Raw genomic sequence first — 25,083 nt, forward strand, 5'->3', positions numbered from 1 at the left:
TCACTGCCTCACGCCACAAGTGCCCCTCATCTCCCCATAGCCCCTCCCCCTCATGACCTCCTCCTTGGACTCCCTCACTGCCACCATCCACCAGTGCCCCTTATCTCTCTGCAGCCTCTCCCCACTCATGACCTCCTCCTCAGACTCCCTCACTACCACCCTCCACCAGTGCTCCTCATCTCACCCTAGCTCCCCCTCCACACCATGACCTCTTCCTCGGATTCCCTCACTGTCACCCAGGGCACAAGTCCTAAAAAAAGAAGTGGGGGGATGCTGACGTCACAACAGGAAGTAATGTCACGAAAGTGGCTTGCACCATCAGACTCATTGCCTCCCCTCGCTCACCCCTTAGATGCCATTGCATCAGAGAAGCCAGCGCGTGAGCAGCGTTCTGAATGAGCTCCAATCTCGCCCCAGAGAGGCCAAAGAGTAAATGTGTGGCTCCATTTGCTCCAGTAATCGAGCTCCCGTTAAAATAAGTGAGGGGACACCATCCACCCGCCTGGTACCCCGACTCGAGCCCTGCAGTCACCCTCCACCAGTGCCCCTCATCGCTCCACAGCCCCTCCAACTACCTCCTCCTCAGATTCCCTCACTGCCACCCTCCACCAGTGCCCCTCATCGCTCCGTAGCCCCTCTCTCATATGCATTTGTTGTTTAGCGCTACTCATATCAGTGTAGTGTAGTGTGTCAGCACTTTACACCACAAACACATTATACAGAGACAATCAATCATACAAGTATGTAAATCAGTCTACAGGGAATGTCACATAAGCCAATGAGGATTACAAGGTGTAGGAATCACATGTCATCCATACTGGTGGGCAGTATATTTTGAGAGGGTTTGGTTTGGGGAAACACAACCTTAGGATTTAAAAGAGTATTCCATGGGGGTCAGCTTTACTGATAAAAATGTATCTCTGCTCAAACATACTCATTTTAGCAACATTAGAATGATGAAAGACTGAGGAAGCTCTAACTATATCACAAAACAAAAAAAACTATACCATTCATGTTTGTATGCAGCTCTTTGATGACAGTTCATTGGTCACTGTCCTATGTTAGGATTGTAACTTCTGAACTGCAAGTAACACAAGGATCTCTGTGACAAAGGCAGTAACCCACTGAGCTATCCACATAAAATGCAGTTCATCTGCACTTAAAAACTACCAACAGACAAGCGATTGCTCTCCAGCAGGATCATTAATCACCAGCGTTATCTGGGCATTCTGAATTGCGTTGTCATATTGTGTCCTGCATCGGCCATGAGAAGGATAAAAACTGTTTAAATTAAGCGCACACGAAGTATGTGTCCTGCTGGGCCTGCACATATTTTTACAAGAAAAAAAATAGTAACACATTCTCTTACCTACTAGTCGAACTTTCTGTCACAGCCTGATGTGATAAGCAGCTGCAGGGGTCAGGAAAGGGGAATAGGAATAAAAAACGTATTTTCTCCAACTCCGACCTGTGCTGCACAGAATTGGGTCCTCACGAGAGTGCGTCGGTAGTGGTGAAGCGCGTGACGCGTCACCACTACGTTCTCATCGCGAGGCCCTGGAGCAGGCTGGGATGGGACGGACCAATACGAAGTCTTGGCTCTAGTCTTGCCAACCGGAACCGACCGACGTCATGATGGCAAGGCAGTACTGCAGCAGGCGCTGACGCACTGGCACACAAGTAGGTCTGCTGGTCAGGTGCGCGCAGTGCGCAGCGCACTCACCGCGCTGCTTGAAGTTTAACTTTTTAACTAGGCCGCCGGCCGCGTGCGCCGTTGCGGCCGCTGCGGACTTTATAATTTATTTAGTGACAGTCAAGTCTGTCCCTAAATAAATTATAAAGGCCGCCGCAGCCGCAACGGGCCACCAGTGCTGAGCGGCCGCCCTAAAAATAGTGCCGCCTGGGGCGGTCCGCCCCCACCGCCCCCCCCTAGCTACGCGCCTGGCAAACCCGGTACAGACCTCTGGGATAGAATTGAGAGGCCAGGCCCGTGGGTGCGCCCTGCTTCCGGAGGAGGGCCTGCATCAAGACCTGGCAGGCAGATGCCGTAATTAGCCTGCTGCACACAGACGCTGTCGAAAAATACAGGAGGATCCCGGAGTAGGGACTGAGACGAGCCACTGACTGGTATGACTCACCCCTGGTCAGATTGAGGGCCTGCAGGTGCATGGTGGATCGGGCAGAAGCAGCACTGTGGGCGCAGGGGCCTCCGTGCCCCACGCAGAAAGCGGACCGCGAGGTTGGGCCTGCACATACTTGAGGGCCACGGCCCCGGCCTACGGCTCACTACACAAGGGGAATGGAAACCTGGCACCGGGGGCCGTTGAGGACCAGAATTTGCACTATCACTACCTTCCATGGCCCCATACGCATAGTGACGGGACAGCAGGCGAGCGACAGAGACAGAACCCACAAAGGCGAGCTAGATACGGGCCTCCAGAGTGAGTGAACCCAGCCGACGCAGACGCATCGGTATTGGGGTAACAAAGGCAGGAGTGAGGCCCACCCCAAAGAGCAACTAGGTAGGAGGTACCAGTGGGAGATGTGGGGAGGACTAAGGCAGCCCCGCAGGTGTTCGGCCCTCCAATTGCAGGACTACTCAATAACTAACGTGCCTAGGCCCAGTCAGAGGCTGCGATGTACGACCAATGGGGGACTTAAGGCACGAGCACTGACCGACTGAAGTCACCGCAATCCCGACATCGCAGAGAGGCAGAATAAGCAGTGAGTGGTCCATCACCCCCCAGTAACTCAATCGGATTTCAGTGGCACCTCACAGAACAAAATACTCCACAGGAAATTATTGGACCCAACCAGGCAGACTAGCACCATACACCGGTCCAAGGGGGAATCCTGCACTGGCATAACTTGACAACCACACCCAGGCCCACAGTATGTGCTATATAGTGGGCACACGGCCTGTCCTGGCCATCTCCTACACCCAAAAACCCAGCGTCTCCACAGATCCACCGCATGATCTAAGGTCCGGGCTGGTTCATCAACTATAATACACACCTGGTAAGATCCAATGATGCTCTACGCTCTGGCCCACTGGAGTGGAGTATCAATTCCTGTATTACATAGTGCTCCTCAGACCCCCTGTTGAGGCACGTAGCAACAGTGAAATATGGGCAAAGACAGGCCGCAAAGTGGGGCACAAGAAACTAAGATGGATCAGTTTACTGCACAGGGGGCTCATCGAAACTGGACCACCTGCAAGAGGCCCCCACTTCAGAACATGAAAATAGACAACCAGGGCCCTCGGGGGCTCAAATCCTCACAGCCGTAGAAGCCTCAAGTATGGCGGTCCAGAACAAAATTGACGCAATGTCACAGGACATCGGATTTCTTATGGTCGACCTCTGCACGGTTGCCAAGAGATCCCTGGCCACAGAACAGAATGTAGCCAAACTGAAGTCTCCACACTAAAAACAACCCTTACAGACTTGGCTTCCTAAGCAGTCATGCTGGAGCACAGGGCAGAAGACGTCGAAGGGCGGTCGCGACAAGGCAACCTCAGACTTGTGTGGTTCCCGGAGAGCGCCGAGGTCAGAACCCTGGAACTATTCCTTGAACAATGGGCCAGGAACACCCTCCCCACTACACAATTGTCAGCCTTTTTTGTGATTGACAGGGTTCACCGAGCGCTCATGCCAAAGACACCCATGGGAGAGCCTTCCCGGACCCTTATCGCTAAAGTGCTCAATTATAGAGACAGAGACTGCATACTAAGAGCTGCACGCCAGGAGGGTGACCCCACCTACGAGAACCATGTAATCCACATCTTTCCGGATTATACACATCTAACTCAAAAACAATGGTCTTCCTTCCGTGGGGTAAAGCAGAAACAGGGCAATTGGCCTACTATCTCCTGCTAAGCTAAAGGTGATGAATACCGAACTAGCACATTTTTTTTACTACATCAGAGGCTGCATGAATTGGATGGAAGTTCAAGGAGAAGCCAGGACCGTCTACAGGGCGAAGGAGAGATCGAATATACCAGGTGTAATAAAGTGACCACACTGGATAAATGAATAAGTTCGGCGGAGGCTTTATTGTCAAACCCCATCCATCAGTGACTTCAGCCAACTAACAAGGTAAGAACCCCATCAACACAATGCTCCATGCTGGAACATGGAATCAGGCTACATCACACTTCTTCCTCTTTACATTTTAAATAAAATAACAGTAGAAACAACACACATTTTACCTTCTACATTTGAAATACAATTCTATATGAATCCCAAAACCTTTCCTCCCTTGTAACACAAACTTAAAATTAAGAAGACAGTAATTACAATTTAACATAAAAGAAGTACTAACTTCTTACAAAATCTTTGAGATAAACTGGAATTTTGCAAGATCTTGCGCTTTTGCGTACGGGTTCCAAACATTCCTTTTGAGAAAAAGACCCCTCGGAATTTTCTTCCTCACACACACCACCAATTCTTGGTCCAATATGAACAACACCATTATGATTCCAAATGCGACCATCATTTGTCTTCACAGCATTTTTGAACAATTTCACCACAGACTTTACACCAGTGAACTTAGACCAGTTTAGACAGCCCACAGGCGCTTTAATTTTAAATTTGTTTCCAACACTGAATTCAACAGGCTTAGCTGATTTATGAGAGTCAAAATATAGCTTCCTTTTCATTTGCAAGGCCAATTCTTTCTCTCTCCACTGACCAATGTCATTATCCTTAAGTCCTTTGTCCAAACTCATCCAGCCAGGACAGATGATGGTATTTACAGATCTTCCTTTGAATAACTCAAAAGGGGTTTTGCCTTTTGAGGAGTGTGGTGTAAACCTGTAAGCTGAAATCCTATTTTACAATTCATCCCTCCAATTCTAATTGTTGACCCTTGCCAGTTGTATGCTTTCCTTCCTAGTTTTATTCAACCTTTCAATGGCACCATTGGTCTCGGGATGATAAAGAGAGGTATTTTTGTGTTTAATTCCACACTTTACTAAATATTCCTCCATTTCCCACAAACTAAATTGTGGACCATTGTCAGATAACAACGAACCTGGAAAGCTTTCTCGCTTGAAAATTGCATCCAGAAACTTAATTACAGACTGTGTCGTGATATCACGCACAGAACTTCAATCCAACATGAGTACAAATCAATTAAAACAATTAAATACGGAGTTTGATGTTCGCCATGAGGAGGACCAACAATATCAATGGCTACTTCATACGAGGGACATAAGGGTAATCTCCTACAAACCATAGGAGATTGTCTGGGCTTGAGAATCATGTCGCTAAAGAGCAGGGGACACAATCACGCACCACCTGTTCCACCATGAGATCCAAACCTGGCCCCCAAAACTCTTGTCTAACACGTTCTTTGGTTTTACAAATACCCATCTGTCCTTCGTGAGCCATCTTAACAATGTTGTTCCTCAGACTCTCCGGAGGAACTAACGTTGTCCCTCTTGTTAGAATGTCGTTATTAATGGCTAACTCATCCCACACCAATGACCAAGGTTTCTCAAGCTTGCTCCCTTTATCTTGTAAAATCATTTTCATGACTCTCAACATTTCAGGATCCTTCTTTATCTGTTCCTTCCATTCATCCTCTTTAATAGCACCTAAATTGATTTCACACACCTTCACATTAAAATCGTCCACCAAATCATCATCTTCCTTTACATCTTCACATTCCACACTGTCAACCAAACGTGAGAGACAATCTGCTGAAACATTTGTAGCTCCAGGAATATATTCCATGCCAAAATCAAACTATTGAAGAGCAATCACCCACCTCCTGATCCTAGAAGAAACTGAGTCCAAATCCTTCTTCTCAAAAATCTCTTTAAGGGCCTCATGTAGGTAAATTACATTTACCACTTCATAAATACCGAATCATACCGAATCGGTATTTATGAAGTGGTAAATGCAATGTAGGTAAAAAGTCGGTAAATATTACCGATTCGGAAAAATTCGGTAATTACCGAATCGTTATTTACCGATTCGGTAATGAGGCATACCTTCCCATTGATGGGAAGATATGCCTCATTACCGAATCGGTAAATACCGATTCGGTAATGGGGGAGCACATGCAAGGGTGGCAGGGTGTCACATTGACACCCTGTTGCACCCCTGATTCGGCCATGTGTGCACATGTGGCGCACATACATGCCCTAAGGGCATGTATGTCAGCCACATTGCACACTTCTAAGCGCTATAAAATGCTTTTACACATCCATTCTTTATTTACCACCAACTATTAGTTGGTGGTAAATACCGGCTCCAGACAACACCCACACACTCCCCCTACATCTCATTTCTGTATTCGGAATTTACCGAATCGGTAAAATTACCGATTCGGTAATTTTACTGATTCGGTAAATTACCGAATACAGAAATGAGCCCCCTACATGTCAAAAGCCTAAATACCGGTCGGTATAATTACCGAAAATCGGCCGTTACCGACCGGTATTCGGCTACGTACATGAGGCCCCAAGTGTCTTGTGATCAGACCGAACAATGAATTGGGTACCCCAGACACACATTTTTAATGTATTCAATGCCCAGAAGATGGCAAGTGCCTCTTTCTCAATAACGGAATAGTTTACCTCAGCACCTCTTAGATATCTTAAAGCACATGCAACCAAACACTATTGAGTATCCTTCTTCTGAATCAGTAAGGCCCCAAATGCTTTCTTACTCGCATCAGTTACAATGTATGTCTGATCACCAGGTTTGAAAGCCTGTAAATCAGGAGCATTCTTGAGATCAATCTTAACTTTTGCAAATTCTTCCTTGCACACCTCATCCCACACAAACTCAGTTTTTTTACACAATAAACTTTTGAGATGGCAATTTTTATCCGCAAAATTTCTTAGAAACTTACTGTAAAATTCAGCCATCCCTGAGAACGATGCAAGCTCTTCCTTTGAACACGGTTCCTTTAAATTAGCAATAGTATCTACCAACACTTCCTTCAGTTTTACACCACTCCTGGATATGTGTGGAACAGTGAAAAGAACCAATGGCAGAAGGGGGGGTCTGGAAAAACGTTGTGATCTGCTCAGCGAGTGGTGGGCCACCAAGATGGCTCTTTGATGTTGGAATCTGCAGATACCAGTGGCTGATTGAAAGTCGGCAAGAGCCTTAGTGGAGATGGTCACAGCATCCAGTTCTGATGCCAGCACGTTCGATGTTGTGGAAGATACGCCACAACCAGACGAACACTGATCTGGCTCCAGTCAAGATAACATAAGTACAACCCTGAGTGGGTAATATGTATGCTACGATAGCTGGAGTGTGAACCGTGGAACTGAATCCAAGGCGGTGGTTGGGTGGTGCTGGAGGTCTGATGTAAGGGCCGGTATAAGTGGTAGTTGTGCTGGATGCTAATATAAGACAGGTCGAGTCGCGCCCTCTCTCTCTTTTTTTTCTCCTCATTTCACCTACTTTACTGCTTTCTCTCTTTCTGTGCTACAGCTACATTATATCTAACCTTCAGTCTATTATCTCTCTCTTTCCCTAACATATGTGTGCCAGTCAGTGTATCTTTTAAGAATAAGTGTAAGAAATGATTAGATTGGTGGATGAGTGTTAAGAGTATGGCGATGTGCTTGGAGGCCAAGAGCTGAGGTGGAGTGCCGAATGGTCCATGGCTGTGGCTTAATGCATTTTTATCCCACTCTGGCTGTAATCACAATTTCAGATGATTGAGAGTGTAGTATCTGTGTTTTAGATGGGCGGGGGGATCAATGTTACAGTTGTGGACAGTTTACGGTCAGATCATAACAGCAGTTGGATATCATGTGTTATCGGATATATGATTCTGATCCTATTGGAGCCCTAATGGTATTGCATGATGTTAGGGGTCTGGGAAATGGGGAGGCAATGCAGGGGGTAACAACGATTGGGAATGCACACATTTTTGATACAGTGTTTACCCAGGGAGGGTGGGGAAGGCCAAAATGTTGCGGGGAATTTTCGAGTTTTTAACAGCAGTGACGGTGAGTGACCACAGAGCAGAAATGGTGGGGCCAGGTCCAGATAACCAGTAAAATGGGGCAATTTAAGATTATAACATGGAACATGAAGGGGCTTAATTCATTCACGAAGCGATACAGAGTACAGACCTACCCGGACAGACAAGAGGCACAAATAGTAATTTTGCAGGAGACCCATTTAATAGATCCCAAAATCCAAACACTACACAAGAAATGGAGAGGGCAAATTTACTCTTCCACATTTTCTACATATGCAAGTGGGTTACTAGTGTGGTTAGCACCCCAAGACTCCTTCCAGATGCATAACTACACAGCAGATATAGTGTGTAGATATACAGTAGTACATGGCACACTAGATGGAATGGAATGCCTAGTTAACATATATGCCCCAAAAATAGACGACCGTAATTTTTTCCTGGAACTGGAAAAACTCCTCATTACATACGCGGCAATTCCAATTATATGGGCGTAGACGGACAACTGTATACTTTAAGAAAAAAAAGACTGTTTCAAACACATTTTTATTAAGCTTTTCTTCCATATCTTCTTACAACTCAGATTACACAATAGAGCCTTGCAAGCCTTTCATAATTACAGCGTATACAGGGTAACAATAGCTTTAGCCGGTCATAGTATCATACAATTTGGCATGTATATACATCAGTATATTATTGTGTTATTACCACCTCTGGGCTACCTGGTGTAGATGACCTGTCTATTTCCCCTATATATCCATTAGCCTGGCTAGTATCACCCTTCTGAGTCATAACTTCTTGTTCCTGTAAAATCAATCAACTACCTAAATCCTCATCCCATCTTTCCCATAACTGGGTGAGTGCAGGCAGTGTTTCATTCCTCAGGCGTCGGTATAAACAAGTAACCACTTTAAAAGACCCGGAGGCTGACACCACATATTGGCATCCTTTCGATGTCGGTGGTTCCGAGAGGCCCTCTCCCCAGTGTTTTCATATTGGCTTCTTGAGGGCATTATAGAGTAAAAAAATTCCTAGGGGTATGTCATGTCGCTCTTTAAATTCGTTGAATGGAAGAAGGGATCCATCTTCGTATAACATGCCCATGGTGGTCACTCCTGCCTCCGCCCAGACTTCGCCAGTACCCTCTGTGTGGAAGTTCTATGTAGAGAGTCAGTGGTATCTACAGGGGCGCATGGTTTTTTAGTTTTAGATCTCTGGTGACTCCTAACCCAACATTTACATATTACTTTGACTTCATTGGTTTCGTCCCTCCTCTGTATGGGTAATCGGGTTTTGGGGTTTCACCCCTTTTCAGCCAGGATAGCTTGATTCCAGTGGCATGGACAGCACGGGACTCACGTCTGAGCATACCCGTCCCACTCGGGGTGACAAATGCAAAAAGAACTGTTGATGGACAGAATGCAGAACAATGTCATACATTCACCCCAGTACGGAGATCTGGGCCTAAATCCATCGGTCCCGTGCTCACTACGCCACTGGAGTCAAGCTATCCTGGCTGAAGAGGGGTGAAACCCTGAAACTGGTCCTAGGATGCTTGATTCCGGTCCAGGGAAGACATGGCTTGGCAGTTCGGGCTGGACTGTTCCCATGAGGCACAGGGTCAAGACTAATTTGCATATGGCCATGTCTGAACTGGGGTGGCGTGGTGAGCAAAATAACGATGGATTCAACCCAGATCTGTGACTGGGGGTGAATGTTTTGCCAATGTGCAACATTCCATCCATCATCTTGTGTGTTTTGCTGTTTACCCTATGTGGGAAGTGTATTCCCAGACGTGGGTCCCGTGCTCACTACGCCACTGGAGTCAAGCTATCCTGGCTGAAAAGGGGTGAAACTCCAAAACTGGTCCTAGGATGCTTGATTCCTGTCCATGGAAGACATGGCTTGGCAGTTCGGGCTGGACTGTTCCCATGAGGCACAGTGTCAAGACTGATTTGCATATGGCCAAGTCTGAACTGGGGTGGCGTGGTGAGCAAAATAACGATGGATTAAACCCAGATCTGTGACTGGGGGTGAATGTTTTACCAATGTGCAACATTCCGTCCATCTTGTGTGTTTTGCACTTTAATTAGTGGACATCATATACCAGGCCAACTTCTCACAGTACCCTCCCCCCAGGCAGACCCAATAGCCCATTTTGCTGCTCGTCCAAATCCCCTCCCTCCACCATAGATTCCTCTGTATGCTCAATGGCATTCCTTGACCCCAACCAGGCCTTCAGCGCCTTTTGTTATTCCTCCTTTCGGGTGAGGCCTCTTACAGAGATTTTGAACTTTTTACAGACAGCTTTAAGTTGTGGCACAGTGTAGGTATCAGCCCTCTCCCCTTCAAAATCAATATCAACAGATGCAAATGATGCTGGTTTAGGACATGATGAAGATTGCCAGTTCTCAGTTATAAAATAATCCCAAAGAAAAAGTTCCACCAAATGTATGTTTTTGCGTAATGGTCTGCACTATACCAGTAGGGTACACCAATCACAGTATGTAAGACACAAATGCAAGTTCAGATCCTCACCGCTGACCACCAATATTAGAAATGGGAGTCTCTAGTTGGCAGAGGTAATCAATCAATCAGGGGAATTGTAAGCACGCTACTCGCCCGTTAGGTGCTGGGTCTGGTAGAAATAGTTCAGTTCAAAGCAATTTGCAGATGCAACACTTTTCACACAAAGTACCTTGTATGTGTCACGTGAACAAACAAAACGGGCCGCAGGGAAGGTGATGCGTCGGTTCCTTGCACTCAGGGAAGGTGATGTGTCGGTTTGTAGCTCCAGGGGAGGTGTTGCGTCGCTTCCTTACTGCTGCACAGGGGAGTTGATGCGTCGGTTCCTTACCGTAGAGGAGTTGATGCATCGATTTCTTACTGCGTGGGGAGTTGCTGCATCTGTTTCTTACTGCGTCCCCCAACAATGCGACAGACTTGTCGTCTCGATGCAATGCGACGATCGGGGACAATGTGTGGATTCTTGCAGCCGCACAGCGGGGCTTTGTCGGAATCGGTGCAGTGATCTCAGACTTCGGAGATCGTTGCACTCGATGCGGCGTGTGGCGATTTCTCGAGCCGTGGCAGGTGCTGTGACGGTTTCTTCAGTGATGCATCAGAACAGGTATGGATGCTTCTTTGATGTTGCATTGATTTGGAAAACAGTTCTCTAGAGGTCCAAAACAACAGCAGGCACCTCTTGAAGATCAGACCTCCCAGCAAGGAAGTTCAATGGAGCTGGTGGTGAAGTCTTTGGGTCCCTGAGACTTCAGAACAGGAGGCAAGCTCAGTTTCAAGCCCTTGGAGATCTTCCTCAAGATGGGGACACAGCAAACGGCAAAGTTCTTTCTCCTTTCCTTGGCAGCAAGTAGCCACTGCAGGCCACTGCAGGCCAACCCCAGAGAGCAAACAGCACAGGGGCAGTATTCCTCCTCAGCTTCTCTGGCTTTTCTCCATGGCAATGGTTCCTCTTGATTCCCAGAAGTGAGCTAAACGTCTATGGTCTGGGCCCCTCTTTTTATACACAAAAATCCTTTGTTCCCTGAAGACAGAGTGTCTGTACCCAGCCAAAACCAGTTCTGTCTTCACCAGTGCAGCTTCCTGGCAGGAGGTGGAGCCACATTGTTGAAGGCAGACCTGGCCCAAAAAGGAAATCTGCTCCCTCTATTCTAAATGCAGCCCAGGTTGATTCACCCAACCCTGACTCATCAGGCTCTCAAGAGCCACTGCTCCTCCCCAGCCCCTGTCATCCAAAGCCAGACATGCAATACACAAACCTAGCAGAGGCACACTGGATGGCTAAGAAAGAAAAGACCTACTTTCCAAAAGTGGTATTTTCAAACACAGAATGTAAAAATCACAACCCTCTCAAAGATGCATTTTAACATTCTGAGTTCAGGCATATCAAACTTTATTTTCCTACCTTGTTCCCAGTGAAAGTTATGTTTATAAGATGTTATAAACAACCTCCCCATTCTATTCCATGGGAGCAGGTAGCCTTGCAATAGTGAAAAACGAAATTGGCAGTATTTTACTATCAGGACATGCCACACACATCAGGGCATGTCCTACCTTTCCCATGCAATGCACCCTGCCCACAGAGGTACCTTTGGCCTACCTTAGGGGTGACTAACATGTAAGAAAAGGGAAGGTTAGGGACTGGCAAGTGTGTGCACGAGCCAAGTTGACATGGCAGTACCAGACTGCACAGGTGGTCTGCAATGGCAGGCCAGAGTTGCATTTTACAGGCTGCTTCTGTGGGTGGCGCAATCAGTGCTGCAGCCCAATAGCAGCATTTGATTTACAAGCCCTGGGCACACACAGTGCACTGTACTAGAGTCTGACTGGTAAATCAAATATGCCAATCATGAAATCACTAATCCATAACAACAATTTACAAAGGGAGCACTTTCACTTTGGCACTGAACAGCATTGGCAAAGTGCCCAAAGCATCTAGTCCAGCAAAACTGAGTCCAGCACACAGCAAAAATAAAGGAGGCAAAAGCAAAAAATGCAGGGGAGACCCACGCCAATGGTTTCAGATCTAACAATGTTTTACGCTAAGAATAGATAGTCATAAAGGAGTAGAGGCTCATGAATAAATGGCAGTCTCAAGAAGGGGTGATGCAAGTCTTGGTGAACGGCACATTCACCCTGCAATATGGCAGAGCTAGGAAGGGGAGTGAATGCCTCAAAACATGACAAACATAGGAAGGAGCGCAGACCCTACAATGTGTCACAGTCCCTTGAGCATGACTTTTGAGAGATGGGTTGGGACCTCTACCGGAATGGACACAAGCACATGCCAAATGTCAGTGCCACTATTTAATGTTAAGTATACTCTCTGCTGCTGGTGACTGTTTGCGGACCCCGAGGGTGGAGCGGGTGTGACTGTTTGCGGACCCCGAGGACCTGCTGTTGCTGCCTGTAAGCCCTACCTGCTTGCCACTTGCTCCTTAAGCCCCGTAGTCCTCCCGCTGCCGCACTACCATCGGACCGGCAGCCGAGGGGAGGACTACTACTCCCAGGGGGCTTAGCGGCGCGCACGTCGCATTACGCGCCCGGAGGCGCCATAAATCCAGTCTGACATCCACGTCGCGGGAGCGCCCGGGGCTAAGCCCGGGCAAAGGGCGGGCCTTCTGTGGCCCTCAGTGGCTGAGGTAGGCTGGGCTGGGCCCTGTTACTTTCATTGTCCTTGTCGCTATTCATATTATATACGTCTGGCAGTTAGAGGAAGGAACATTCTGTGAAATTATTAAGTCGCTTCCTTGCTATCTACTACCGGTTAGTTACTGCTGCATCTCCAGAACTATATTTATTCTCCTATGAACTTTGTACTATTTTGTGACTTTTTCTTCTGGAGGTAAATTACTTGTATAACATCGATTTGTGGGAAAAGTCTGCAGAAGATGTCTAAAAAACTCCGTTCAGGAAGGTTAGTGGGAGGAAAACCTGGTGCTAAAATAGATACCATCCGCACAAGAAATAAATCTGTGAATAATCCCCCGTTGAAGGGTCAATGCCAACTCTTTGAGCTATGGGACATTCCTATGGATAAGAAGTCTAATTCTGCTGTAAAGGAAGCTCTCCGCTCCGCAGTTCAGGAGGATCTTACTCAAGCTGTTACAAACTCTTTGTCCTCATCCTTGCTGACCGCGCCACCGCAAACAGCAGCAGTGGTGAATGCCTGCCCTGTACATCCTGAAGGGGAGGGGGAGAGTAATCTCGGAGTTCTTGTATCTGAAGGAAAACTAGAGAATCAACCACCTATGCCTCAAGCTCTTACTTTGAATGACAGGTTAGGTGGGGATTCCTCACCGTTATCCATTGATCTTGAACTTTGCGGCCGCTATGTAAATACAGCTAATTTGGAGACTCTGGATCCTATTAAGCCTTCTGGGGGTGCTACTCCCTCTGGGCTAATGTTATATAGTAGTACCCCTTCGTTAAACGGACAGGACATGTCTGATCTGTTAAATGTTTCCAGGAGCTCGGGTCTCAATCTTTCTGGTATTTGTCGTCCAGCTGAAGCTAGTGATAAACCGATATCAGAATCCATGATTGCTTTGGAACAATTATTAGCCTCCATTCTATCTCTCCTGGGGAAATTTGTAGGCAGCTCGGATTGTATCCTGGATTCAGTTACCCAAATACTGAAGACATTGTTACAAAAATCACCAGATACGAGGAGTGTTTCCCCCTCCAAGGCTGAACCCAGTTCTCCAAAGGGGAAAATAAATGCGCCCATAGTGGATACTGGCATAAAGGCTGCAGCAATAGTTCATGAAATTCATACTACAGTTCAGCCTTTAACCGCAGTGCCTAATTGTGTTAAGAACTCTGTTCTAGAGATTGAGGAAGAAAACAAATCTATTTCCGGTTCTAAAGTGGTTCAAGATTTATTCCCAATCTTCATGTCTGAAAATAAAAAAGAACTTTCTGAAGATAAACAAGAGGTAAAGGTAAAAAACGGTAAACATAGAAAGAATAAAGGGAATAAAAGGAAACCAATCCGAAAATACAGGAAGAAAAGACAACGACGGATAATCTTCCAAAACTCTCTAGTTGCATCGGAGAACGAAGAAATAGACTTGGATCCAACTTCTACGTCTTTAAAGGTGGAAAGTGAATTTTGCCCACCAATGTCTTTGGAAGTTTTGCCGCAAATGGAGGGTCCTCTTCCGAGTTCCTCTCCATCGACTGCGACAAGAGCCCCAATCCTATATCAACTTGGGCCCCTTAACCCTTTGGCCTCTTCTTTCTCTCCTGCCCCAGAGATTGGAGACTGCTCTCTTCCTGCGCGCCATCCTAAAAACTCAAAGGCTCATGTGGACACTCTTGTGTTAGACTTTTTACCTTTATTCGATGCAGATATACCCCTAAACAGAGCATGGCTACTTAAGCGTTTTAGCCAGATTGAAAGTCTTCACCCTATTCAATCTAGGGACATTGAGCTAGTCTCTTTGTCTGGTGGAGACAGGGTTTTGAGTATAAGGGTTAAATTTTATTCACCTATCATTGTAAATTTGATATTACAGCAAGCTGAGAATTTTCAACGCACAGGTATCGATGTTCTCCCTATTTTTAACTTTGGTAATACCAACCCTTCCCTTGGGATGGCACTAAAGGGCGATAAACAAAATGGGGTAGCCTCCCCTCTTAGAGACCTGAAGATTTGGGTCTCTAAGGGGAAACGTTCGGTCTCTCAGGTAAAGCCACTCCCTCTGCCTCAGAATTCCTCCTTCATAGAGGATAATAATCGGTGGAATTGGCTGCACAGTGCTTTATCTACTAAGACCACAGATAACCCCAAATTGTTTCACCATCTTTAACACCCCATTGAAAATTATTTCTTGGAATGCGGCAGGGATTCATAGTAGCCCAGAGAAATTTGACCTTTTATTCTCTTTAGGAGCAAATGTGATTTGTATACAGGAAACCTGGTGTATCAATATGCTGGACGTTTCGAAGGATTTCTATGTTTTGGAAGTGCCAGCTGCCCCTTCCAAGAAAGGTCACGCTAGGGGGGGAATCGCTTGTCTATTATCAAATAAATTGCAGTGGAGATTTTCCCATTACACCGACCCAAGTAAATTTTTTCACGCTATAACAATAGCAAATCTGTTTAGTAATTTTAAAAAGTCACCCATTGTTATTCTTAATGTGTATATTCCTCCAGAAGAGCGTTTTAATCTCATATTGAAGCAGGTATTTCGATATATTGATCAAATTAAAAATGTTCCATCCCCTCCGGAAATCATTCTCGTAGGAGATCTGAACTGCAAAATTTCCAATGCTAGTCTGAAACTTTTTAGAAATAAATCTAAAGAAGAGGCGCATTTTGTTCCCCAACCCCTCTTCCCAGATAAGTTAGTGACTAACAAAAGAGGGAAGATTCTGCTAAAAGAACTAGCGGCTGTTGAGGGACTTATATTAAATGGGAGATTCCCGTCCGATGTGCCTTCCAAATTTACACATAAGTCTCCTTTTGGGTCTTCTATCTTGGATTATGCAATCTCGGATTATGGCTTGTTTCCGTGTATTCAGGATTTTAAGATTATTCCTACATCTCTGAGCGACCATAGTGTAATGCTCATAACTATTTCTTTAAATCCCATGCCCACTGCGCCATGGTCCCTTAACGGCAGTGACGCTGCTTTCCACGCTTCCACGGGAAGGTGCTTTTGGAATACTTCTGCCATTAATGGGGTCCAGGATATATTATGTGAAACTTTAATAGAATTAAATGAGTGGCGTGGTCTAGAAATAGTTAATTTTGAAAAACTCATGCGAAACATTATTTTACATGTAAAAAAGACTTCCCGCCCTAGAAAAGGGGTAGTGGTGCCTAGTATACTACGCATCCTGAACAAGGAAATAAATAAACTAGTCCGTGAGCAATATCTAGATAGAGTTATGGAACGAGAAAAAGAAGTTTCTAGACTAAAAAGAAAGAGATGCAGACTAAAGGCGAAAATAAAAAAGGAGAAGGAAGATACAGTTTGGATCAACTTGAGGGAATCAGTTGTTCATGGTAGGATTAGAGAATTTTGGGCAATAATTGGGAAGGGATGTGGTACTAGAATAAGCCCTTGCCCCATCCCTATAGCTGAAGAGGTATGGATCACTTATATTCGGGACCTCTATGCAGGGAATGGTATTACAGGTGAAGATATTGTCCTAGATGCAACGCCCGAAGGTCTTATTAATTATCCCACAGAGGAAGCAATTGAGATGGCTATAAAAAATATGCGTGCCTCTGGGGCAATGGGTCCTGACGAACTCCCTATGACATTCCTGAAGCAGGATCCTTTAAGGTGGAGTAAAATCCTGTATCCATTGTTTAAAGCCTGTTTCTTGTCTAAAACGGTACCTGCCTCCTGGAGGGGAAGTATCTTGGTCCCTATTTTTAAGAAGGGAACCAGGGATAGCCCCAGCAATTATCGTTTGATAGCCCTCCTCGACTCTATCGGAAAGGTCTTTGCGAAATGTCTTTTAAATTTCCTCTCCGACTGGGTCGAGGAGAATAATATCTTGCCTCTTGAACAAACTGGCTTCCGTAGGGGGCATGGTACTTTAGATAACCTCACCGCTCTCCATGTGGTTACTGATAAATACGTGCAGGTGAGAGGGGGGGTGGTGTATGCGGCTTTTATTGATTTCTCCACAGCGTTCGATAAAGTAGATCGTAGAACGCTGTGGAGAAAATTGGCAGCTCTTGGTGTTCCAGCTTATCTATTGGAGCTTGTTCGGACTCTCCATACAGAGACTTGGTGTAGTGTCTTGCAAGGGGGCGAAAGGGGGCTCTCCCACCAAATTCCGTCCTTGAATGGCCTTAAACAAGGCTGTTTATTGGCTCCCCTTTTGTTCTCCTTATATACTGTAGACCTACCCGCCGCCTTGTCTGCCAGTGAGGGTATTGCTCCGGTGATGGGGGGGACCCCAATATCCTGCTTGATGTATGCCGATGACGTCCTTATTCTAGACTTGACTCCTAAAGGACTTACAAATCGGCTACATGCCCTTCATGTTTTTGCTGCTGCCCATTGCATGAAGATTAATATATCTAAAAGTAAAGTTATGTGCATAGCCGGTAAGAAGAAGTGCCGATCTGTAAATTTTGGATGGTATATCGGCGGCCAAAAACTGGAGGTTGTTAACTCCTATACCTTCCTGGGGAAAATTATCACGGCTAACTTGAGTGAGAGGCCCCATATTGAGCATAGTTCACGCAAAGCCCTCGCCCATGGCAAAGGTTTAAACTCCCTCTATCAGGCTACGGGGAAAAGGCACTTTTCGTGTTTACTGGAGGTGTACAGGTCTAAAATCCCCGCAACGATACTGTATGGTATAGAACTTATAGAGGTGAAATATTGGGACTTTTGCCATAAGATTGAGGGGAAACTCTTAAGATCCCTATCTTCTCTAAATACTGCGTGCTCTCTGGCCGCTTGTAGGCTCGATTTCGGTCTTAGGAGCAGTTGGGTACAGGGACTATGTGCCCTAGTAAAATGGGTGGCCTGCCTGGCTAGAGCTGAACTAGGGACGATGAGAGCTCTCCTCAGAAGTGAATTACTGGGTAATTTTAAAGAGTTTTCACAACTTGTAAGGAATTTTAGAAAAGCCGTAACCCTTCTAAAATTAGATGAAAACACCTTGTTTTTGTATTCTCCCTTACAGTTAAAACTCGTATTAAAACAGGCCTCGTGGGAACTATGTTTTCAGTCTGATAAGAAGTTAATCTGTGAAAAAAGGGATGTAGACCTTCTCCTTAATTCTTATGTGATGAAGTTGGCCCAACCCTATGTCACATGGAACTTGCCGCATGGTATTCGTAGATTCTGGTTTCTTTTACGTTACGACCTAGTACCTTTAAATCTACTTTTATCCAAATGGTACGGTTCTTCTCCTATGTGCAATTTATGTAAATTGAGTACCCAGGATTGTATGCATGTTTTATTGATCTGCCCTGCGCTCCGTATATTGCGTCTCAGATGGTTAAAACCTATTTGTATCCGTCTGGGCATTTCCACTTTGAACGGCTTTCTCCAAGCACTTTATTGGCCTCCTAATGAAATGTTCTGTTTCTATATTTTTAACTTTTTTAAAGGTTTTTTAGCTATTTATTAACATGCCTCTGGAGATGTTTGACATTGCTTCCTGCTGTAGATCTGTCATTGTATGTTATTTTTGTACTTAAATATGTTTCTTAAATGTCATAATCTTGATATGTACTTGTCTTCTGCTTTTATCATTGTAAACTTCTATGTGGCCCTCTTTTGAGAGCCAAAACATAATAAAATAAAATTGAATTGAAAAATCTCTGCTGCCAAGTAAACGTCTTTAAGTTGCTTAACAACTGCATTGAACATTTGAGTCCTAACCATCCAGGCATCTAATTATCAATTTAAGTTCATTAGTGGACACTGTGTTCTGAAACAGTCAAAGATATCAGTGTAAGTTTGCATTGAGGGAATACAAACTAATGGCATGCATAAATAAGGAGTTTGTTATACTTTGTATATGTATTTATGCATCTCCCCTGTTGCTTTGGCCCTAGCTGCTCAGACAGTGTGAATGTACTGCATGGAAGGTTGGAGTGCTGATGGTGGCTGGAATGTTTGGGTGCCTGTGAGGTGAGGTGTGGCAGTTGCTCTGGGCTGAGCAGTGGGCTGGCTGCTCCTGGTGAGGCTGCTCTAGGGACAACCCCGGACCAAATTATGGATGTACCAACCTACATCTAAGAATTAATAAATAATCTACAAACGACACCTCGACTACCTGACTTTCATCACAGCAGAGTTTGCAATTGGCAGCAGGTATGCTAGACGTATAGAGATCTCCACACCCATTTGCTAAAGGCAGCAGACTCTGCACCCAGCGCAGGGATCTGACAACCTTCAAAGGAAGCTTTTAGGGGTTTGTTTTTTTCAGGCAGAATCTCACCTCAGCGAAGCCAAATACGTAATACAGAGTTGAATGATATTTGTCTGGACTTTCAACAACATCAAGAAGTTAGATATAATTAGATATATTTGTGTTGGAATATGAGTATTCTGTAGTGTGCCCAACAAAACTAGACCTTGTCATGCTGCCATTTGGAGCGGAGGTGGGGACCCTATATGCTTAGTCTTGCCAACCATAAGGCTTGTAACATTAGTGCGCAATGACCCTATATTTACTATACTTCTCTTGCTGCTAATAGGTTTGTCCCTGTTCTGGACATCAGCAAAACGAAGAGGGTTCAGCCTCCATGACTTAGTTCGGATATTGTGTGCAAATCCAGCAAAGCTGTGCCAGCTGGAGGAACGCAAAGGGGTTCTCCGCCCAGGGTGGGATGCCGACTTGGTCATTTGGGACCCGGACAAGGAATTTGAGGTGAGTGTAAGCACTCAGATTCTGGGACTCTATAAACTTTTTGAATGTTGTTGTTTTCTTGTGCCAAAAATAAAATAAACAATTAGACAAATTAGACATATTTCTTTGAAGATCCAGTTAGCATTGGTTGGCATTACTAAGTTTAAGTAATCAGCCTATAATAGAGATAGTTTCTAGATGTATGCATGATTTAAAACATGAATGAATCATTGATACTACAATGTTGTGATCTTGTACTATATAATGTGTGTGATACTACTAAGTGAAACATTGCATCATGATGTAACAGCAAACTTGTTAATAAAAAGAATTACAAAAAACATGAAAAAGGAAGAAAAAAAAACATGATTTGAAAACTGATCTCACCTGTATAAACGTAATAGCTTGATGTTTCATAATGTATATTTTGTCCCATAAAATTGCTTATATGTTTAATAGCAGACATCTGCCAACTGAGTTAGTCAATGCAGTAGAGATATAATCATTGTACCAGATAGGTGTATGTAAATTCTATTCTTGGCTCTTTCATTCATTATAAATATCATGCTTACATAACACATGTTTAAAATTTAATTCCACTAGAGTGGATGAATTAAAAAGGATTGTTCCTTCTAAGCAAGGATGTATGAGATATTAATTTAATGTCTCAGGAGAAATATTATTTGTTTCTATTCTAGATATTGACTTTAGGCACTCTAGTGTCCATTGAGTCCCATTAAAACCTTTGTTAACCTGGTAGTCTTTAAGTATGCCATAAAGTAAACATTTTGGGGGGAATTTGAGAGGTAAATTTGTTTGAATATCTACATATCTCCTTCCAGACATGAACTATGACAAAAAGACTCCTAGGGCTCGAGTGACAAATGTATTGGGCCTTTATTATTCAGGTTAGAGACAACCACTGTCCCTTCTCTTATCTGTCTCTCCTTAATAAACCTTACAAACATTTGAGTCTTAGTCTTTGCTATGAAAAGCACTGTAACCCACACCCTGCAGCATGCTTCATTACTTGGTTCCTCCTCACCATGACTCAATCAATCAATCAATCATGGAACTTATATCGCGCACTACTCACCCGTAAGGGTCTCAAGGCGCTTGGGGAAGGGGGTCTGCTACTGCTCGAACAGCCAGGTCTTGAGCTGTTTCCTGAAGGCCAGGTGGTCCTGGGTCATCCGCAGGTGGACGGGTAGGGAGTTCCAAGTCTTAGCTGCCAGGTAGGAGAATGACCTTCCTCCAGCGGTGGCTCTCTGGATGCGAGGGACGACGGCGAGGGCGAGGTTAGCGGAACGTAGCCGGCGGGTGGGCGTGTAGAAGGTGAGGCGGCTGTTGAGGTACCCTGGGCCTAGGTCGTGGAGGGACTTGTGTGCGTGGGTGAGGAGTCTGAACGTAATCCTCTTGTTGACCGGGAGCCAGTGCAGGTCTCTCAGGTGGCACGAGATGTGGCTGCGTCGGGGGACGTCCAGGATGAGTCGGGCGGAGGCGTTCTGAATTCGCTGAAGTCTTTTCTGAAGCTTGGCCGTAGTACCGGCGTAGAGGGTGTTTCCGTAGTCTAGTCTGCTGGTGACGAGAGCGTGGGTGACCGTCTTCCTGGTCTCGGTTGGGATCCATCGGAAGATCTTTCGGAGCATGCGGAGGTTGTGGAAGCAGGCTGAGGAGACGGCGTTGACTTGTCTGGTCATCGATAGGGAGGAGTCCAGTATGACGCCCACGTTGCGTGCGTGGTCCGTCGGTTCAGGTGCGGTGCCTAGTGCCGGGGGCCACCAGGAGTCGTCCCATGCGGAGGGTGATGGTCCCAGGATGAGGACTTCTGTCTTGTCCGTGTTCAGTTTCAGGCGGCTGATGTTCATCCATTCAGCGACGTCTGTCATCCCTTCGTGCAGGCTGGCTTTGGCGGTGTCGGGGTCTCTGGTGAGGGAGAGAATTAGCTGGGTGTCATCGGCGTAGGAAATGATGTTGAGGTTGTGTTGGCGTGCGATGGCAGCGAGGGGTTTCATGTAGATGTTGAAGAGAGTGGGGCTGAGCGACGATCCTTGCGGGACGCCGCAGATGACTTCGGTGGCCTCGGAGCGGAACGGAGGGAGGCGTACTCTCTGTGTTCTGCCTGAGAGGTATGAGATGATCCATTCCAGAGCCTTCCCTTGGATGCCGGTGTCGTTGAGGCGTTGGACTAGTGTGCGGTGGCAGACAGTGTCAAATGCTGCGGAGAGGTCTAGGAGGATGAGTGCCACTGTTTCGCCGTTGTCGAGCAGGGCTCGGATGTCGTCGGTGGCTGCGATGAGGGCGGTCTCGGTGCTGTGGTTGGCTCTGAATCCGGACTGTGATGGGTCGAGGGATCCGTTCGTCTCGAGGAAGGCGGCCAGTTGCTTGTTGACGACCTTCTCGATGACTTTGGCGGGGAAAGGAAGGAGCGAGATGGGGCGGAAGTTCTTGAGGTCGGTCGGGTCCGCTGTTGGTTTCTTCAGCAGAGCGCTGAGTTCGGCGTGCTTCCAGCTCTCCGGGAAAGTTGCTGTGTTGAAGGAGGTGTTGATGATGTCTCGGAGGTGGGGTGCTATGGTAGAGGCTGCCTTGTTGAAAACATGATGGGGGCACGGGTCGGTCGGAGATCCGGAGTGGATGGTGTTCATCATGCGTGACGTGTCTTCGGGGGTCACCTCGGTCCATGTCTGGAGGGTGGCGGCGGGGTGCGAAGGTACGACCGATGGGTGCGGGGGTGAAATGTCGAAGCTGTTGTGGATGTTGGCGATCTTGCGGTGGAAGTACGAGGCGAGGGAGTCGCAGAGGTCCTGTGAGGGAGTGATGTCGTTGTTGCCGGTGCTGGGGTTGGAGAACTCCTTGACGATGTTGAAGAGCTCCTTGCTGTCATGGGCGTTCTTGTCCAGTCGTTCCCGCAGAGATTTCTTCTTGGTGGTGCGGATGAGCTGGTGATGTCTGCGAGTGGCGAGTTTCAGTGCTGTTCTGTTGTCGGCGGTCTTGTTGAGGAGCCAGGCCTTCTCGAGGGTGCGGCAGGCCTTCTTGGAGTCCTTAAGTTCGTCGGTGAACCAGGGGGCCTTCTTGCTTCTGGGCCTGGTGAGGGGGTTCTTCAGTGGCGCGAGGTCGTCGGCACAGGAGGTCAGCCACTGCGTGAGGTCGAGGGCAGCTGTGTTAGGGTCCGTGGTCCTGACAGGTGGGCTCTGGCTGAGGGAGGTGGCGAGCTGGTCGGCGGTGATCTTGCTCCAGTTTCTGTGGGGAGCCTGCTTCGGGTGATGGTGGACCGTGTTCTTTCTGAAGCTGAAATGGACGCAGCTGTGGTCGGTCCAGTGAAGTCCGGTGGAGTGGCTGAAGGTGACGTGCTTGCTGGACGAGAAGAGTGGGTCGAGCGTGTGGCCGGCGAAGTGGGTGGGGGTGTTGACCAGTTGCTGAAGTCCGAGGTTGGCGAGGTTATCCAGCAGGGCGGTGGTGTTGCGGTCATTGTTGCTCTCCAGGTGGAAGTTGAGGTCCCCGAGGAGGATGTAGTCGGCGGAGGGGAGGGCGTGAGGGCTGATGAAGTCGGCGATGTCTTCGCAGAACTGTGCGCGTGGTCCCGGGGGTCTGTAGATGAGGGTGCCTCTGAGGGTAGTCTTGGGGTCGGTGTGGATCTGGAAGTGCAGGTATTCGGCGGCGTTGAATACGTCGATGGAGTCAGTCGAGATGCGAATGGTGCTCTTGTGTACGATGGCGATGCCTCCTCCGGTCTGGTTGACGCGATCCTTCCTGATGATCTTGTAGCCGTCCGGGATGGCAATGGCGATGTCGGGGGCTGAAGAGTCGTTCATCCAGGTTTCCGTGAGGAAGGCGACGTCTGGAGATGCAGTGTCGAGGAGGTTCCAGAGTTCCACGGCGTGTCTGTGGACGGAGCGGGTGTTGAGCAGGATGCACTTCAGGTGGTTGCTGTTGTCCGTCTTGGTGGGCGTGGTGCTTGTTTGGAGGCAGGAGAAGTTGCAGGATCTGCAGGCGAAGGGTCCATGGGTGCGTTGCGGGGACGCTCGGTAGCATCCGGTGGCTCGGGCGGTTTTGAGTGCGATGAGCGTAGCGAAGTCGTAGGTCCTGCGGGGGGGCTGGCGGGCGCGGGGACCAGGGGGTCTGGCGCTGGGCGCGGTCCAGGCGCGGACGGGCGCAGACGGGCTTACCTTTGGCGCACCTTCGGCGCTCAGTCGGCGCTCCCGCTGCGCGCGTCCGCTGCGCGGTCGCTGAGGGGGCGTCATAAATAAGGAGCCGGGAGGGAGGGTCAGCGGGAGGCGGGAGCGGGGTGGCCAATGGGCAGGGAGGGGGGGCGGGACAGAAGGAGGAGGCGGGAGTGGGAGTGTGCGCCTGGGGCAGCGGCGCCGAGAAAACGGCGGGAAAATCGGCGGGAAGCGACGGAGCCCAAGGAGTGACCAGGTAAGTGGCGGTGGTCAGCGGGCGTGGGGAGTGGAGGTAGCGGCGTGGGTGGCGACCAGGAAGCAGCAGGCGGTACCTGGGAGGCGGCGGAGGCGAGATGCAGGCAGCGGCGTCAGGTAGGTGGTCAGCGGAGGCAGGTAGGTAGCAGCAGTGGGAGGGAGCATCCGTCTGTGCAGGCACAGGGGGTCGCACTGACCAGCACGCGGGGTCCCCTTAAATAAGGAGCCGGGAGGGAGGGTCAGCGGGAGGCGGGAGCGGGGTGGCCAATGGGCAGGGAGGGGGGGCGGGACAGAAGGAGGAGGCGGGAGTGGGAGTGTGCGCCTGGGGCAGCGGCGCCGAGAAAACGGCGGGAAAATCGGCGGGAAGCGACGGAGCCCAAGGAGTGACCAGGTAAGTGGCGGTGGTCAGCGGGCGTGGGGAGTGAAGGTAGCGGCGTGGGTGGCGACCAGGAAGCAGCAGGCGGTACCTGGGAGGCGGCGGAGGCGAGATGCAGGCAGCGGCGTCAGGTAGGTGGTCAGCGGAGGCAGGTAGGTAGCAGCAGTGGGAGGGAGCGTCCGTCTGTGCAGGCACAGGGGGTCGCACTGACCAGCACGCGGGGTCCCCTTAAATAAGGAGCCGGGAGGGAGGGTCAGCGGGAGGCGGGAGCGGGGTGGCCAATGGGCAGGGAGGGGGGGCGGGACAGAAGGAGGAGGCGGGAGTGGGAGTGTGCGCCTGGGGCAGCGGCGCCGAGAAAACGGCGGGAAAATCGGCGGGAAGCGACGGAGCCCAAGGAGTGACCAGGTAAGTGGCGGTGGTCAGCGGGCGTGGGGAGTGGAGGTAGCGGCGTGGGTGGCGACCAGGAAGCAGCAGGCG

General features: G+C 47.9%; 1 protein-coding gene across 1 annotated transcript in view; it reads left to right on the forward strand.

The window, feature by feature from the left end:
- Positions 1–25,083, forward strand: part of LOC146783302 (allantoinase, mitochondrial-like) — a 1,087,389-nt gene that overhangs the window by 933,875 nt on the left and 128,431 nt on the right. Inside the window, exon 10 of the mRNA XM_085636065.1 lies at positions 19,664–19,836. Coding sequence (XP_085492191.1) covers positions 19,664–19,836 — 173 coding nt within the window. The remainder of the gene's footprint in view (positions 1–19,663; positions 19,837–25,083) is intronic.

Source organism: Triturus cristatus, chromosome 11 (genome assembly GCF_964204655.1).
Source record: "Triturus cristatus chromosome 11, aTriCri1.1, whole genome shotgun sequence".
Lineage (NCBI taxonomy): Eukaryota > Metazoa > Chordata > Amphibia > Caudata > Salamandridae > Triturus > Triturus cristatus.